The sequence below is a fragment of the Protopterus annectens genome, chromosome 4.part0 (genome assembly GCF_019279795.1).
Source record: "Protopterus annectens isolate FY-2018-M chromosome 4.part0, PAN1.0, whole genome shotgun sequence".
Lineage (NCBI taxonomy): Eukaryota > Metazoa > Chordata > Ceratodontiformes > Protopteridae > Protopterus > Protopterus annectens.
Genome location: NC_056733.1, coordinates 294,422,013 through 294,438,829, shown reverse-complemented (window position 1 = coordinate 294,438,829; position 16,817 = coordinate 294,422,013). Strand labels below are relative to the sequence as shown.

The following is a 16,817-nucleotide window of genomic DNA, read 5'->3' as shown; positions in this document are numbered from 1 at the left end:
ACTACCCATTCCTTAAATTAGTCTCTTTTTAACAAATAGGTGAGAAAGCTCCAGTGTCTTTTTATTTCATTACCCTGCATTTTTATTTTGGTTATTATTTTCCCATGATATGAAATAGTTACTGGTTGTGTGTCAAAACTTTCAATTAAATGCACATGTTCCTGTGAAATATAATTTCTGTCTAACCTAGTCCAGTTTTTGTATCTTGAGGAATAGTATGTAAATCCAAACTCCTACTACTGAATTCACATCTTCTTGTTCTAAATATGTCTTTATTACCTTTTTTAAAGATGGTGCTTTTCAGATTTAAGTACTGAAAAATAATGGTGTATATGAAGATAAGGAAGTCAGATCAGATACCAGGAAATGTTTGTTTTTATACATTAGAGAGAAAAAAACAAAAGCAAATGGACTTTTTTTGGCCTAAATAAAGAAAGAGTTACAGGATATTTGTATGTTTTCTATAGATGATATGAGACAGATAAACTGTAGATATTTGTAAAAAGATATTACAAGGCTTTGGATGATTACTGTAATAATATAATTGGTAAAATAACTTTTGTGAAAGATAATTTTCTGTTGCTTGTGCAAGACTGCCATATACATTGCCATAAAGTATTTTTTTGATTCTTACTTCACTTATCTTGTTTTTCATGTTATTTATTTTAAGGTGTTATGTTCATGGCTTAGTAACGATCCTAACTATGAAGAAATTACGAAGTGGTATCTTGGTTGGAAGTCCATGTTCTCTGATCAGATACTTGCACAGCCTTCTATCAAAGAAAAATTTAATGAAGCTCTTGATATCATGAACAGGGCTGTTGCCAGTGTTGGTGAGTTAAACTGCATTTATTTTTTAGTGATGTGTTCAGCATTGTTTAAGAAGTAAAAAAAGTGTTGTGCATAATTTTCAAGCTTTGCAAAATAAGCTTGTATGTGTATGTAACTTTCATGCTGTTCACACAAAGGAGTAAGAATATGAGCTGCTAATAACCTTCATCCTGTATTCATAGATCTGATTCCCTCAGTCTTTACTTTCCTGTTGTGCAAGTCACCTAAAGAGACAATGCTCCCAAGATATCCATGAAATGTGAGCAGTTATTCAGCTTAAGATGCACTGAGATGCACAACAGCAAACCAGGCCTTCTATGTGAAGTTTGTAGTAACAGACCTGAACTTGTTTCTGCCCAGTCAGAATGCCCGTTTAGAGATGCCATGCAATGCACATCAGTAATAGAATATGTACATATTATTCTGTGTGAGACAGTGTGAGAGTTGTGTGTGTACTGGCTTAATATGTATCATGGATCACTGTAGTATAACATGAGAAAATTGGGGGGCTGCCTCCTTAACACTCCAAACATAAATCTAAAAGCATGTTATCAAGTGAAACACATCAGTTATATCAGGTATAATATCCATTTTAAAGAAAGATTTATTAAAAAATGGAATCTTAGCATTGTGCTGGTAAGTGTAACTTCAAGTTGCGAACAAAATCAATAAGGTACACCAGAGGAATATTTTTGCTGTTTTTCTTGGTGTTTATGAATCTGTCAAAATAACTTGTCAAATGAGGAAAAAGACCATTGCTTCCATACCTGTTTTTCATAAATTCATATGTGTTTACTAGGCTAACAACCGCAATGGCCTTTTTAAGCATAGCCATGCATCCCAAATCTCTGATAAGTTCTGCTACCCTTGATTAGTGTAAGCATGGGTCTCATCGAGGTATATGGCCAAGTGGTTAGTTTCCCAGGGAAAGATTTTCGATAGTCCGTGCTTTTAGAGAAATGGTCTTTCAGTGAAGTGAAGTCGACCAAGTAAGATTCGAAGAATTGAAAATTTAGTAAGGTAAATGAGACACACACACATGCCCCATTCTCATCATCTTCCACAAAGGCAGTCTCTACCTCTTATCCAGGTACGTACTTTTGCTATTTTAATCTCATTTTCCCCTTTGTCTACATGATCCCATTTTGGTAGCTGACAAACCAGGCTACTCTACATCCAAATCTAACATTTAATCTTCCAAGGGGGGATCTTTACTTCATATTCAGTGTTGTCACATAGTCTGTCAAAACCAAATAAGGAAGTCGCAACAGTATTGCTAGTTCATAGACTATATAAGGCATTCCCCTACTTGTCAAAACTTCTGTTTTGTATCCATCTCTTTCTCCTTCCCTCAAAGTCCTAGCTCATTTTTTTTTCCATGAGCCTGACAATATTGCTTTCCAACATATTACATTTTACATAATATTTAGCAATAAGTAACAGATTTTATACTACTCACTATAATGTTCTCAGAAGAATGTACTGTGCACATTTCTTCCCACTTTTAGCTGTTTGATGTCAGTACTGCAGATCGTAGTTGAATTTTTGTTTTCCTTTCCTGTAGGAGTTACAAGTGATTATTTGTGCAATTCTGCATTTCTTTTCAGATACTTTATCCATTTAGCTTTCATCCTATTGTAAAGAATAAACCATAGTCCACCCTCCTAACAATTCTTTCTTTTCCTCCTTTTAAAATACTTTTCATATTTAATTTTCCAATTCTCCTTGTTCCACTAATGTTATTTATCAACCCCTTAATTTTTTAATACCCCTAGTCTTGTAACTTCAGTATTCTTCCTTCATAAAACAGGTTTCCACCCTATGTTAATAACCATTTATGTTACAAATGCTTTTGAAAGATATTCACACAGTCCAAGATCTGTTCACTGTTTTGAATTGTTTCAGCATAACCCTAATGCTATAATTCAGTTCTGTTTTTAACATCTGCACATTCAGTCTCCAACTTTTTTAGCATTCCTTACAAGAAGGTAATAACATCTCCTTGCTCAGGTTGCTAGGCCTCTTCACACTGTATGTTTTGCTACCTGTAATCACAGCAAACAGCTTTTTTTCATTGCGCTAAAAACACATGTAGTCTAACCATAAATAGCAATTTGCCCATTACAGCATCCTGCCCATTACAAAACACTAGTCAAAGATATTGCTGATTACATGCAAAGCTCCACTCCGAGGTCCAAGCCATCCCCTGTGCTTCGCAATTGTTTATAGGCTACAGCAGCACCTTACCACAGACATTTTGCTTTAGTCTTTTTATCTTGGTGAATCTTGCATTCCTGTTATCTTAATCCATTTCCACATTGATATAATTGTTCCTTGTGTGTTGTCACATCTGTACTGGTTACCCAGAGCTATTTGCTGTCAGAATACCCCTTCCACATGCAGTTTAATAACTCCATCCAGGTAACAGCTCAGTGAATCCTCAGGTTTGTGTCATTCAACATTAACACACAGCACAAATCTAACCTAAATATTGTATTCAGAAATGCTTCTGTGGTACTAAATACACCTCCTCCTTTTCAGCGCTTGGCTAGAAATGCCTTTCACTGCTGAACTATGTATCTCCAGGGTTACCACCTTTTCAATTGCCCAAAGTGGGACTTTTTTTGTAGAAACATCAGATTTTGCAGGGCAAAACATACCCACAGCCAGTACAAAGGATAGAATTTCACTTTTTTGCCTAAATAAAAGCTTATTCTTGTAGCATTATAGTTGCTTATTCTGTTTCTTATAACATTTAGGTGTTTCAGATACAAAATAATTGTTTTATGCAACTACTAAAGAAAATGTAGGAACATTTTTGTCCTAAAAATCTCGGGACATTTGCCATTTTTTCATTTTTTTTGCAGGACACAACTGCCCAAAGAGGGACTGTTCCTCGCAAAGTGGGACAGGTGGTAACCCTACCCCCCCCCACATAACCGCTTCTGTTATTTCAAGCTGCTACTACTGTTCATTCTTCTGACCAAGTCCTTCTTTTTCATATTTTTCCGCCCTATTAGCAAAATCTCACACCTTCATTTTCAACAGAGTCTGCTAAATGTCATGTTTCTGAATGAAATTTTCATCAAAAATCAAATTGCTTCTTGACCATTTACAGTATACAGTGTCTTCCACTGTCTCATTTTTACCTTGCGCACAGTCCCAAATTAATATTGTGAATTATGAGCTTGTCTTTTGCAAGAAACATCTCTATTCTGTCTGTTTAAATAAAGCAGCACTGACGCATTCCATCCACAAGACTTATTCATCATCATTACTCCTCATCTGCATTTCTTTACTTATTTGCTTTACCAGGGTGGCGTGCTCCTTCAGTACATGATGGCACCCAAAGAGAGTGACTTCTTGGATACTTTAGATACTGAACCTTAGCCCTTACTGCTTTCCTCTGGATTGTCATCCTTCTTGTGCTATTTCTAGGCTCTATCTCTTGCTTGTCTAACCAACTGGCATTCTTCTAAATGTGTTATAGCTTTATTAGGATCCATAGATGATTTAACACCCACCAGACTAAAAAATCTTAATATTTAAATGGTATGCAAGTCTAAAGTGCATTCCCTTTGCTCTCTATCCCCCACTTTCCCTGGACCTTGTCAGATGGCTCCACTACTGGCATCCAGTTGGCCCTTTCATTCAGAGGGTATGGGAGATACAAAATTGCAGGGTAGTTGTTAACCCGACTATCCATTCATTCCTGCCGTGGAATCCCCCCTTCAGCCCTCTGTTCTTTTCCTTCCCCCTTGAAGTACTTCCTACCTCTTTGGTGTCTCCTATGAACTCCAGCATTGCATCTCCCAAAGGGAATAACAGTGGGAAAGCCACAAAAATACTTATATCTGGTAGAAAGTCAGTACAAGCTGGAAAAGCAGTGTGTTTGGTGTTTTATAGCAGGAGGCTGAAAGGAGCTAGGAATTGTGTACCTCTGTATGCCAAGTTCCCCTCTAATACCAGTGAAAGATGCATCATGTCAGCACAGGTTCAGCAAGCTTGAAGGATGACAGCTGCCATTTGCTGTAATCCTTTTGGCAAGCCAGAATAGCCCCCTCCCCCCCCAAGGCTGTGTGAGCCAGAAGTAGCTGCTCACCCTGATCCTCCCCAGTCAGCTGTTATAGGCTAAAGAGCTGCTGTTCGAACTCTGATCATCTGCATTTGCTTTGGCTCTTGTAATTGTCAGAAAAGCTTGCCAAAAAGACTGCCATTCTCCTCCATGTAGCTTCAGAGAAGTTGTGATTTTTATGCAGTCAGAAGTCACCACACATCCCCCAAGCTTCAGCCTTCTACAGTTGTACCAAAAAGTGCTCTTTTGCATTAATGACTCAGACCTAATTGGAATTTGTCAGGCCCCTTGAACTACTCAGTCCAGGTAGCCAATTCATTCTGTGATCTCTTTCTGCCCTAACCTTTGTATCCTATTCATCCTGTCCGTCTTATCAGTTAAACAAGTTTTTGGGTTGCTTCCCTGATCTGAGCTAGCAAATCTAGTGCTCCAACCATGAGCTCCTCCAAGTCTGTTTCCATAATGAAGTTCTCCCAGATCTTGTTTGCTACCACAACATTCGGATGTGATCTGCTTTAGCTACAAGCTAAGTGCTCCTCCTCAAATATTTTGATATTCTTAGAGGTAGTTTTCAAGCTAGTTTTGATATTTAGATATATTTAGTCCGTGCTTGTTGGTTTGATTTTTATTTAAAAGCTACTCTTGTTTTTTCTCTTCATCTTTCAGCATGTCATGTGTTTCTACTACTGCCACCATTATGTATATAAAAAAGTAGTGGTAATACCATAGTAGATAGTGTGAGATGTATACATATACAAAATATAATCGGCCTTCAAAGCATGGGTGATGTTTCCCTCTTCAGGACTGTCCACTCTGTTGTATTCAGGAATCAGGTTCCTCTGATCTGAAAGACGTTGGATCAGCCTTCAATGTAATGGGAAGGATATTGCTTATACCCCAATAATGAAAATACATGCTGCCCTGGTGTCATTTCTACCCTTGGACATGCAGTGATGTTCTTCGTGTTTCACTGTTGCAGTCATTACATTTGGGTAATCTGCTGGCAGGTTGCCCTCAGTCGGCCTGATTAACAGTCTTGGGTCCTGCGTCGGTTGCTGTCCCTTCTTCCATGATGTCAGGTCATCAGGGGTATAAAACATGCAGCCAACACCATTACATCAGTCTTTCTTGCCACATGGTGCCCGAAGCAGAAGCAGTTCGCAAGTGCCGGTTGGCCGACTCCTGAAAGTTTCGTTTTCAAGTTTCAGAACTAAAGTCTTCAACTAAAAGCTAAGTACCCCGTTGGGGAAACTTTTTCTTGCCTTTTACCGATGTCAGTAAAAGTTAATAATTGTATTACTTGTGGGAAGCAAATACCTCATAAGGATTTTCATTTGTACTGTATTCCTTGCCTAGGCCCTCACCACAACGTGCCTTGCTGTCGGTTTTGTGCTAAATTTAATAAACACATGATTAAATGTCGGTATATTTTTGCTTCTAAATATTTTGGCTCCAGATTTAATTATCCAGAAATGTTGTCGGTTATCAATCCGACTACCGGAATACCTAAAAAATGCAAAGAAATAGACAGACAGACCTTCGAGGTCCAAAACCGACGACGCTTCTCCTAAGCTAGTCGCCGGTTCGCCGGTACTCGGTGAGGCGCTTTCGCAGCCCCTGATACCCGCTACTTCTGATTCGCAGGCCTCTACTGAGACCCATTTGGAGTCCGGTATGCCGCAAGATGCTTCCATTTTGGAACCCGCGGATGTCTCTACCTCAGATGGGTCCAGAGCCACTGTGCAGGCTCTGGCTTCTGAGGGTGTTTTCAGGCCTACAGATTTGTATATAAGACCGACACCATCTTCAAAACTAAGGCCAAAATCTAAATCTATTTCTAAAAAACACATGCCTGGGCCACATGTGCAGGCCCCTATGCCTAAAAAACAAATGATCAAAATGGCTGAAGATTTAATTACTCTGATCAGGGGTAGCCAACCCCCTCCTTCTGAGAGGCCTAGGCAAGACATTGACTATGAATCTTCTGAACAGGATTCTTTTACTTCTGACTCTTGTAATGAACAGGATTTGTCTATTCCTACTTACAAGGACTCTGATGCAGAAGATTCCATTCCTTCTGCTTCTCCCCCTGAGGATTTTTCTTTTGGGGAAACTTTACATACCTTAAGGGAACATTTCCACTGGGAAAGGATATCTCTGAATCTAAAAAGAGACTTAGGGATTTTCTTCTTCTTCCTCAGCTTAGGCCTTTGGCCATACCTCCTGTTCTAGACATTGTTGATGTTTTTTCGGAACCTAGTATGACTCCTGTTTCTCTGCCTCCGGCTCCTTGGAAGCCAGACAGATACTACAGGGTTCCTGACTCCCACAAATTCCTTTCCAAAAATCCTATTGCTGACCCTGAAACCATTTCTCAGGGTCCCAAGGGCATTAAGGCTTCTACTGCTAAAAATTCTACCCCTTCTGATAGAGATTCCAAGGTGCTGGATAGATTGGGTAAGAAGGTTTACACGTCTGCAACCTTGGCAATCAGGGCTTTAAACTGTCAATTTCATATGCTTAAATATCAGCAGCATATCATGGGACTACTTAAACAGAAAATGATGCTAATTTCTGACTGTGTGGAAAATAAATTATTTTTATTTATTTTATTTATTTGCAGTTGGTTTACCAGGATAGTCCATTGGGCCAAAGAACCCGTTTTCAATGGAGTCCTGGGGAGAAAAGCTCCAAAAACAATTAGCAGGGTTACAATAAGGTATTTAGTTTCAGTTATACAATTACTAAGGACTTGGAAATACAGTAGATTAGTGTAGAAATATATACAAATATTACAATCTTGTAAAGCTGCAAACAATTTACAATATAGAAGCTTTTACAACTTAGGGTGGGTTACACTGGAGGTATCTTTCATACATTTAGGATGAGTAGCTTAATACAAGCAAGAGAAAGGTATTTGAGCTGACATAGAACTTTTTCAATATAGAAACAGAGAACCTTTTCCATCTTAGGGTATATTTACACTTAGGTACTTTTAAGTATTCAGATAAAGCTTAATACAAGCAAGAGCAAGATCTATGAGTTTAGGAGAGATAGTAGAAATTCCCATTATGAATAGGAGAGGAGAAGTGGAAATTCCCAGTATGAGGAGATTATGTTGGGTGGGAGCAGGAGCATTCCCACTGGGAGATTAGGTGTGAGGGAAGGGATTTTTTGAATGAGAAGTGATGTGTGATGGTACGAATGGATGAGGGAAAGGAGTTCCAGAGACGAGCAAGATTGTAGGATAGAGATTTTTTTCCAGGGGGACGAATTGGTTTATACAGTTCAATTAGGTTTTATTTGTTAGATCTTAGAATTCTATCGGGGAGGTGCATTTTGAAGGTATAGGAGAGGGATGGACAGAGGGAGGGATTGAAGATGAGTTTGTGTGCAAAAGTCAGTTGGAAGTAGGTGAGGTGATTGGGTAGTTCTAACCATTTTAGTTTGTGGAGAGCCGAACAGTGGTGTGAGAAGGACTTATGGGAGGTAGCAAACTTGGCAATTTTGTTATAGCAAGAGGAGAGTTGTGTTTTGAGAGAAGATTGTAGGTTAGTTAGAAGTGGGGCTCCATAGAGGAGGGATGGGATGAGAAATGTGGTAGATAGGGTGAGTTTGGTAGAGGGTGTAAGATAACAATTCTGTCTGTAGAGCATGCCAAGTTTTTGGTGTTTTTTTTATATTTAGTTGAATGTGGGAATTGAATTTAAGCTGGCTATCAATTTGGACCCCAAGTAATTTGGCCTCAGGTACCAGTTCTAGGGGTGTATTGCTGTGACTAGTAATAGTGAAATTACTTGGATTGAAAAAGGTAGCTTTAGAGGGGGTGAATACCATTACTTTGGTTTTGGAGGCACTGAGTACAAGGTGATTTGTTTTCATCCATTGTTTGGTGGTTGAGAATGCATCTTGAGTAAGCTTTAGCAGTGTGGGGATGGAGGTAGCAGAACAGATAATAGTTGAATCATCTGCGTATTGGATAATTTTAGTTAAAGGGATAGAGTTGTGGAAATCATTTATGAATATATTGAAAAGAAGGGGACCCAATATAGATCCTTGGGGAACACCGGTTGGGATGTTGATGAAAGGGGAGGTGGCTTTTTTCCATCTTACTGCTTGATATCTGTTGGATAAGTAGCTAGTGAACTGGTTCAGAAAAGAGGGTGACAAGTTAAGCTTGGAGAGTTTAGTTAGTAATAAACTGTGGGAGATCGTATCAAAGGCTTTAGAGAGGTCTAGTAGGATGGTAGAGACAATGTGTCCTGAGTCCCGGGCTTTGTTCACAGCTTCCAGGAAGGAGAGTTGGGCGGTCATAGTAATGTGCTTTGGTCTGAAACCATGTTGTGTTGGAGTTAGTATGTTATTGTCTAAGAGGTGTGGTAGGAGTTGTAGGTGAATACATTTTTCTAGAAGTTTAGAGATAGGATAGCGATGGGACAGAAATTAGTAATATTGTTATTGCTGCCGCCTTTGTGCATTGGAACAACAAAAGCCTTTTTCCAGATTTGAGGTACTGAGCTTTCTTGAATGGAACGGTTGATTAGATTGCTGATGGGGGTAGGTAATGGCCTCAGCAGCTATGCTGAGAAAGTATGAAGGAATGTTATCAGGGGCATTAGAGCATGGTTTTAGTTTCTGAAGTAGTTTTTTATGGTGGATGTGGGTATAGGTTTTAGTGAGAATGGTGGGGGAAGGGCGTGAGAATTCTAGAATGTTGATGGAGTGGAGATAGTGGGAGGAGCAGTGGTAAGGGGTGAAAAGTTGGTAGGGGAGGGTTGGGGTGTAGTGGGGGTGTGGTGGGGTTTGATGAAGAAAATGATGAGGTTAGTTTGAAGATAGAATCAATGAAGTAGGTGTTGAATTGAGTGGCCAGGTCTATGTCAGGAGTGGTAGGGTCTGGGCTAGGGTTATCTGATTTGTTGGGATTAAGGAGGGTAGAGATGCATTTTCAAAATTTTTGAGGGTTTGTTTTGTTGTTGTTTTGGATTATGGAGAAGTAATTTAGTTTATCGGAAACGATGAGCTTTTTTACTTTGTTTCTGAGTGTTTTGTATTCATTATGGGCTAGGGGAGTCCTATGTTTCTGATATGATGACCATGCCTTATCTCTAAGGTGAATAGTTACTAGTGTGTTTTTTGTTAGCCAAGGGGCAGTTTTGTTTTTTATTATTTTTGTTTTTATAGGGGCTTGTTGCTCTAAGAGGTTTAGGAAAGTTGTGTTAAAGTGGGTGACAGCTTGTTTCATGGGTAGAGTTTTTAGGGTGTGCCATTTGATTGCTTTTAGAGAGTTGGAAAAGGTAGTGGGGTTAAAGATTTTTTGACAGCGAGTAGTAATAAAATTGTGAGTAAGATGTAGGGGTGAAGTTAGTCGGTGTGTGAATGTGGGCAAGTGGTCACTAAGGGAGTCAGGCAGGGTGCCACTATTTGAGAAGTAATGAGGGTGGGAGACTAATATCCAGTCTAGGGTACTATCACTGGTGAGGTTTTTTTGAGGGCCGAGTTATGGAGTTGATCAGTTGAGAGAAGTTGTAAAGATTAATGTTAAGTGGATTGTGGGAGACTGTATTGCAGACCAATTAATATTCATGTCACCCATAAGTATAGTTTCGTTGTTGATGTTATTGGAAAGCCAGGAGAGGATATCTTCTAGTGTAGAAATATTGTTGCCTGGGGGGATGTAATGGGAGGCTATGCATATGTGTTTGTGTTTATTTACGTGAAGCAGTGCCAGGAGTAATTCTGCATTATTGAATTTTAAAGATAATAAAGATTTGCAGGATTTATTACATTCAGCTGAACAAGTTGGAAAACATACTTTGCAATGTGGTTTTGATTCCTTGTAGGCCTCTTGCAGGGTTGCTGTAACTGGATCTGTGCTAAGAAGGCATGCTTGGCTCAAAGAGCAAACTCTGCCTGACCAGGTTAAAGCAAAATTGTTGGATGCTCCTTTACAACAGGACCATCTCTTTGGTAATAAGGCTGAAGAAGTGTTAGAAAAGATGGAGGATAAAGCTAAATCTATGCAAACTGTGAAAGATTTCTTACAAGTGCTACCTCCAAGATTTAGTAGGCACTGGCCTACTAAAAACTGGTCCTTTCCAGTCCCCTCGAGAGCCGCTCAAGTCAAATCAAGACAGTCCAAAGGCTCCAGGTTTCAGTCACAAGGAACGTTTAGAACAAAACAATGGGGTGCCTCCACCTCCAAATCTGGAAGCAGCAAGGCACCTCCCTGTGGTAAACAGTCTCAATGACTTCCCTCTACAATCACCAAGCACTTACCTTTTAGCCGCCCCTTTGGGAGAAAACTGGTACTTCATGCATGAAACTGGCAACTTATTACCCAGGGCAAATGGGTTTTAAATATAGTATCCCAGGGATATAGACAGTGGCGGCTGGTGACTTCAAATCACAGGGGGGCTGCAGGAGACAGCTGAATGGGTGGGGTCAAGGGGAGGGGGTGTGGTCAACCAGAAAGGGGAGGAGCTATGCACACAACCACAAAAAACTAACTTTAATTAAATACGCTGCCCTGGGTGGCAAACCATCATTATGAAAGTCCAATCAAGACAAAAATAAGTGTAGAAGAATAAAAATATTTCAATGCATAGGCTGCATGACAGCTTACTTAATATCTAGATGGAAACAAAAGGTTGAGAGGCATGAAAAAATAAATTACTTTTTAAATACATTACTGGAATGCCAGTCAAAATCAAGTACAAGAAAAACCAGAAGCACTCAACTCAAACCACTTCTCCTTGCACTGCAGTCCTAATTATAATATATTCAGCTTTATTAAAGTACCAAGTAACATGCTGAAAGTAGAAATCTATGTGATGCCCCCACTTGTAAAAATGTTTCTTATCCAAAAAAGACCTGCTGCCTGACAACTTGTTTCATGGGAAAACATGATAAAAGTAAAAATGAAAAGCAAACAAGAAACAAGCTCAAGATACATTGCTTAAAGGATTACTGTACAGGTTATGGACCACACATGATTGGCATTCTGTTTAGTTTACGGGAAAAGTCTGTAGAGATGACTGGAAGTCTCCAACAAGTGTAATGAGCTTTTTAAAATAATGGAATCCTGTCCTTTAATACCCAAGGCTTATACATTATCTAGTCAAGTATTCTCTGCATGGCAACAACAGAAAGGCTTTCAATGTTGGCAATTCTTTAACAGTATGCTTATTAAAGCTTACTTGCATCTTACGATCTCAGACAAGCTTACCTTATGGTCATTAAAGCATTGCTACTTAAAAACACAGAGCAACAAGCACTTAGTAATAAGCATAAATCAACAGTACAAAAATATGACAGAAACCAGACCATTCTGCAAAATCAAGGACAGATGAAAAGCCACTGTAGTACTTATGCAGTGTGTCCTCCCCATCCAAGGTAGATACAACTACTCCTTGCCTTGCGTGGACACATCCAGAGTCACTACATGGGGGAGTGGGGTGCAACAAGCATGTCACAATTTGAAATCTCTCTGGCTGACTGTGATGGCCCTGACACATTTGTCATACCTCTCAACCTCAAGAGCAAGAAATCTGGCCATACACAGAAGTGGGACAAAGGCCCAACAATAAGGACAATTTTTAAATATTGCTCTAATAAACTTAGAAAGATAATAGAATAGGTCTTGCATTAGTATGAATTTTCTGAAGGGTATAAAATCTGAAACTCAAATGTCTGTCATTTTCTAACTTCAGTCTTTAGTGATGTCACTAATTTGCCAAAAAACACAATTTTATGAAAAATGGACAAAAACGTGATGCAAAAATATAAAATAGACACACGATACAGCTGCTACCTGTCAAAGAAGGGACACTTTAATATTAGTACTGCTACCTTGAGCAGCTGACAAAATATAAAAGAATCTACATGCATTTCAAGTAATCTATAACTTTGATTATTACAGTTATTTCTTAATTGTAAACCCTCCATGTTTTCTTCCAAAATTGCTATTTTTGGAGGGATTATAAGGGGAAGAGCAACATTTTGAGCCAAAATTGGGGACAGTTGAGAGGTTGGCTATGCCTAATTCTATAAAGCAATTTATTTGCATGTACCTCTCAACCTGTTAATGCAGTAAATCTGAACAAGGCCAAATATATTGGGGCACATATAAACAGTACTAAAATTGCTCTTGTATAAATTGAGACAGTTGATAGAACAGCTCTTACTTTAACATGCATTTTCTGAAGGTTATGAAGTCTGAAACTTGACTTCTGGCAAATCATTTAGGAATTAAAACTACAAATTTTATGAACAACAAACCAAAAATAAGAAGCAAAAATCTATTCATTCTTTGAAAATCTGGACAGTTGGGAGGTATAGTTCAGCTGGGCCTGTCTGAGTTTGCTGCCCTTCCCCCCCTGACAAAATAATGGTTGAATGGAGCCTCTGCAGCCATTCCAATGAACCATTACTTGGCTATTTCACTCCATTTACCATAAACACTAATGTGCATACTGCTTTACTTCTATGAGGAGTTGGACTTCATTTGAAAGTTTTATTTTGTATTTTACAGCACAAACACTAAGTCATCTGTTAAACAAAGCAATGCAGTCTCACAATGAAAACTTAGCATTAAAACTTCTCTGCCCTTGAAACTCACATTCATTGAAACAGCATTGAAACCCACATTCAAAGAAAATACATTTTGCCAGTGGCAGTTAAAGATTAATTTTGGGCTGTTTTGAATCATAGGCTCCTTGCATATGAAACATACATGTGCTCTTTGATACACCTTCCTCATTGTACTAAAATTATATTCCTTGTACAATACAGTACACTTGTTACAGGGTGTTTTAAATTTGTTTTGAACATTTTTTCCAGTAAGCAATGAAACAAACCATATGCACCCATAATGGCAAAACTGCCCAGTTGAGAACATTTATCATAAAAAAGTCTACTCAGACTTCCGCAGTCCACCATTATTAGTAAATATACACAATTATACAGTCCACCATTATTAGTAAATATGCACAATTCCACAGTCCACCATTATCAGTAAATATGCACAATTCTACAGTCCACCTTTATCAGTAAATATGCACAATTCTACAGTCCATTATCAGTAAATATGCACAATCTCTGAAGTCAGTCATCTAAATAATTCCACATTAAAGAAATCTGTAACTAATGAAGCGGTTGCTGCTAGCAGTCACCTTTATATTTCATGGTTTCATCGAAAAATAAAGTGTCTGTTGCCCCTCAGGAATAAATTGCCTATATTACATTAAAAATGATAAGCTAGTAATAATATTGCAAGAGGAAATGGATGGCAAACTGATAACGAACTCATAGTTAGTATCTTCACCAAGGAGAACATTCTCAGTACGGCAGCATCTACCCCTTGTGGGAGTAGAACCCACAACCTTCTGCATCAAAAGCAAGTACACAGTCTGTTGTGCTATAGTATTAACTTGGCAAAGCACTAAACTTCTATTCCCCTGCAGCTCTCAGTTCCTTGTAAAATCTACTCAATACTCAACTGCATCTCAACCGCAGCTCAAGAAAACTGGAAAAAGCCAAAATGTATTGGGGGTCAAAACCCAAAAACAGGGACACATTAAACATTGCTTGTATAATCTTGGAAAGTTGCTAGAATAAAATGTTGTGTTGCCACCATATATTTTACTGCCAAGGTCCCTGAGCAAAAACAGTCAGAGTAACATACCACTCATACATCAGCTGCTTTGTAAAAGAGGAAGACTGAAACTTAAATGGCTATCATTTAGTGAATTCAGTTCTCACCATAGCTGTCAACCTCTTAGTACAAAACACCTGGACAAACCCAGTAATGAGGGAATACAGCCCTCAAACATATTCAGTGAATTCAGTTCTTGCCATAGCTGTCAACCTTAGCACAAAAACCTGGACAAAGCCAATAATGGGGGAATACAGTCCCAAAAATAGGGACAAATTTAAAATATTCATCTTATAAACTTCGAAAATTGCTAAAAAAAAAAAAGGTTGTGCTACTATGTATTCTGAAGAACATGAAGTCTGAAATTCAAATGCCTGTCAATTTTACTGTGGACAGAACAAAAACAATTTTCAGCAGAGACGCAGGGATTAAAACTGCAGACACATCTTTGTAAAATGGCAGGGCACCAGAGCAAATCCACACAAACACAGGCAGGAGATGCACACTCCACACAGAAGCCACCCCAACCAAGAATCAAACCAGAAAACCTTATAGCTGTGAGGCAACAATACTACCACTGCACCATCAATTATGCAAGGAATTAAACATTCAGAAACCTGAAGTCTGAAATTCAAATGCCTGTCAATTTTACTGCGGACAGAACAAAAACAATTTTCAGCAGAGGCAGGATTAATACTGCAGACACGTCTTTGTAAAATGGCAGGGCACCAGAGCAAATCCACACAAATACAGGGAGGAGATGCAGACAGAAGCCACCCCAACCAAGAATCAAACCAGAAAACCTATAGCTGTGAGGCAACAATACTATCACTGCACCATCAATTATGCAAGGAATTAAACATTCAGAAACCTGAAGTCTGAAATTCAAATGCCTGTCAATTTTACTGCGGACAGAACAAAACAATTTTCAGCAGAGGCGAGGGATTAAAACTGCAGACACGTCTTTGTAAAATGGCAGGGCACCAGAGCAAATCCACACAAATACAGGGAGGAGATGCAGACAGAAGCCACCCCAACCAAGAATCAAACCAGAAAACCTATAGCTGTGAGGCAACAATACTATCACTGCACCATCAATTATGCAAGGAATTAAACATTCAGAAACCTGAAGTCTGAAATTCAAATGCCTGTCAATTTTACTGCGGACAGAACAAAAACAATTTTCAGCAGACGCAGGGATTAAAACTGCAGACACGTCTTTGTAAAATGGCAGGGCACCAGAGCAAATCCACACAAATACAGGGAGGAGATGCAGACAGAAGCCACCCCAACCAAGAATCAAACCAGAAAACCTATAGCTGTGAGGCAACAATACTATCACTGCACCATCAATTATGCAAGGAATTAAACATTCAGAAACCTGAAGTCTGAAATTCAAATGCCTGTCAATTTTACTGCGGACAGAACAAAAACAATTTTCAGCAGAGACGCAGGGATTAAAACTGCAGACACGTCTTTGTAAAATGGCAGGGCACCAGAGCAAATCCACACAAACACATGGAGGAGATGCAGACTCCACACAGAAGCCACCCCAACCAAGAATCAAACCAGAAAACCTATAGCTGTGAGGCAACAATACTACCACTGCACCATCAAATATGCAAGGAATTAAACATTCAGAAACCCTTAAGTCTGAAATTCAAATGCCTGTCAATTTTATTTAACATTTTTTAATCAGGACAGTCTGACTTGGAACAAATAAACAATTTTCAGCAGAGGCCCAGGAAGAAATAATGCAGACATGTCTTTGTAACATGGGAGGACACAAAAGCAAACCCACACAAACACAGGGAGAAGATACAGACCCCACAAAGAAGGAACCCCAGCCAAGAATCAAACCCAAGAACCTGCAACTGTGAGGCAACAATGCTACTACTACACCATCAAATATCAAGCATTGCAACATTTACAAACCACAGATATTATGAGGAACAGATCAGATCAAATATGAGGCAAAAATCTGAAATTTTTTTACAAATGGTGGTGGGTAGGGAACTCATGTCTTTAACACCTGCATACAGGGTACAGGGTTCAAGCCTGAGGTATTCCCTACCACACCACCATAAGCAACACACACACACACACACACACACACACACACACACACACACACACACTCCAGTAAAGCATAAGCACCATACACACTCCAGTAAAGCATAAGCACCATACACACTCCAGTAAAGCATAAGCACCATACACACTCCAGTAAAGCATAAGCACCATACACACTACAGT

General features: G+C 39.1%; 1 protein-coding gene across 1 annotated transcript in view; it reads left to right on the top strand.

The window, feature by feature from the left end:
* The window catches only part of TFIP11 (tuftelin interacting protein 11), a 725,612-nt gene that overhangs the window by 636,212 nt on the left and 72,583 nt on the right, over positions 1 to 16,817 (top strand). The window contains exon 12 of the mRNA XM_044068282.1: positions 671 to 833. Coding sequence (XP_043924217.1) covers positions 671 to 833 — 163 coding nt within the window. The remainder of the gene's footprint in view (positions 1 to 670; positions 834 to 16,817) is intronic.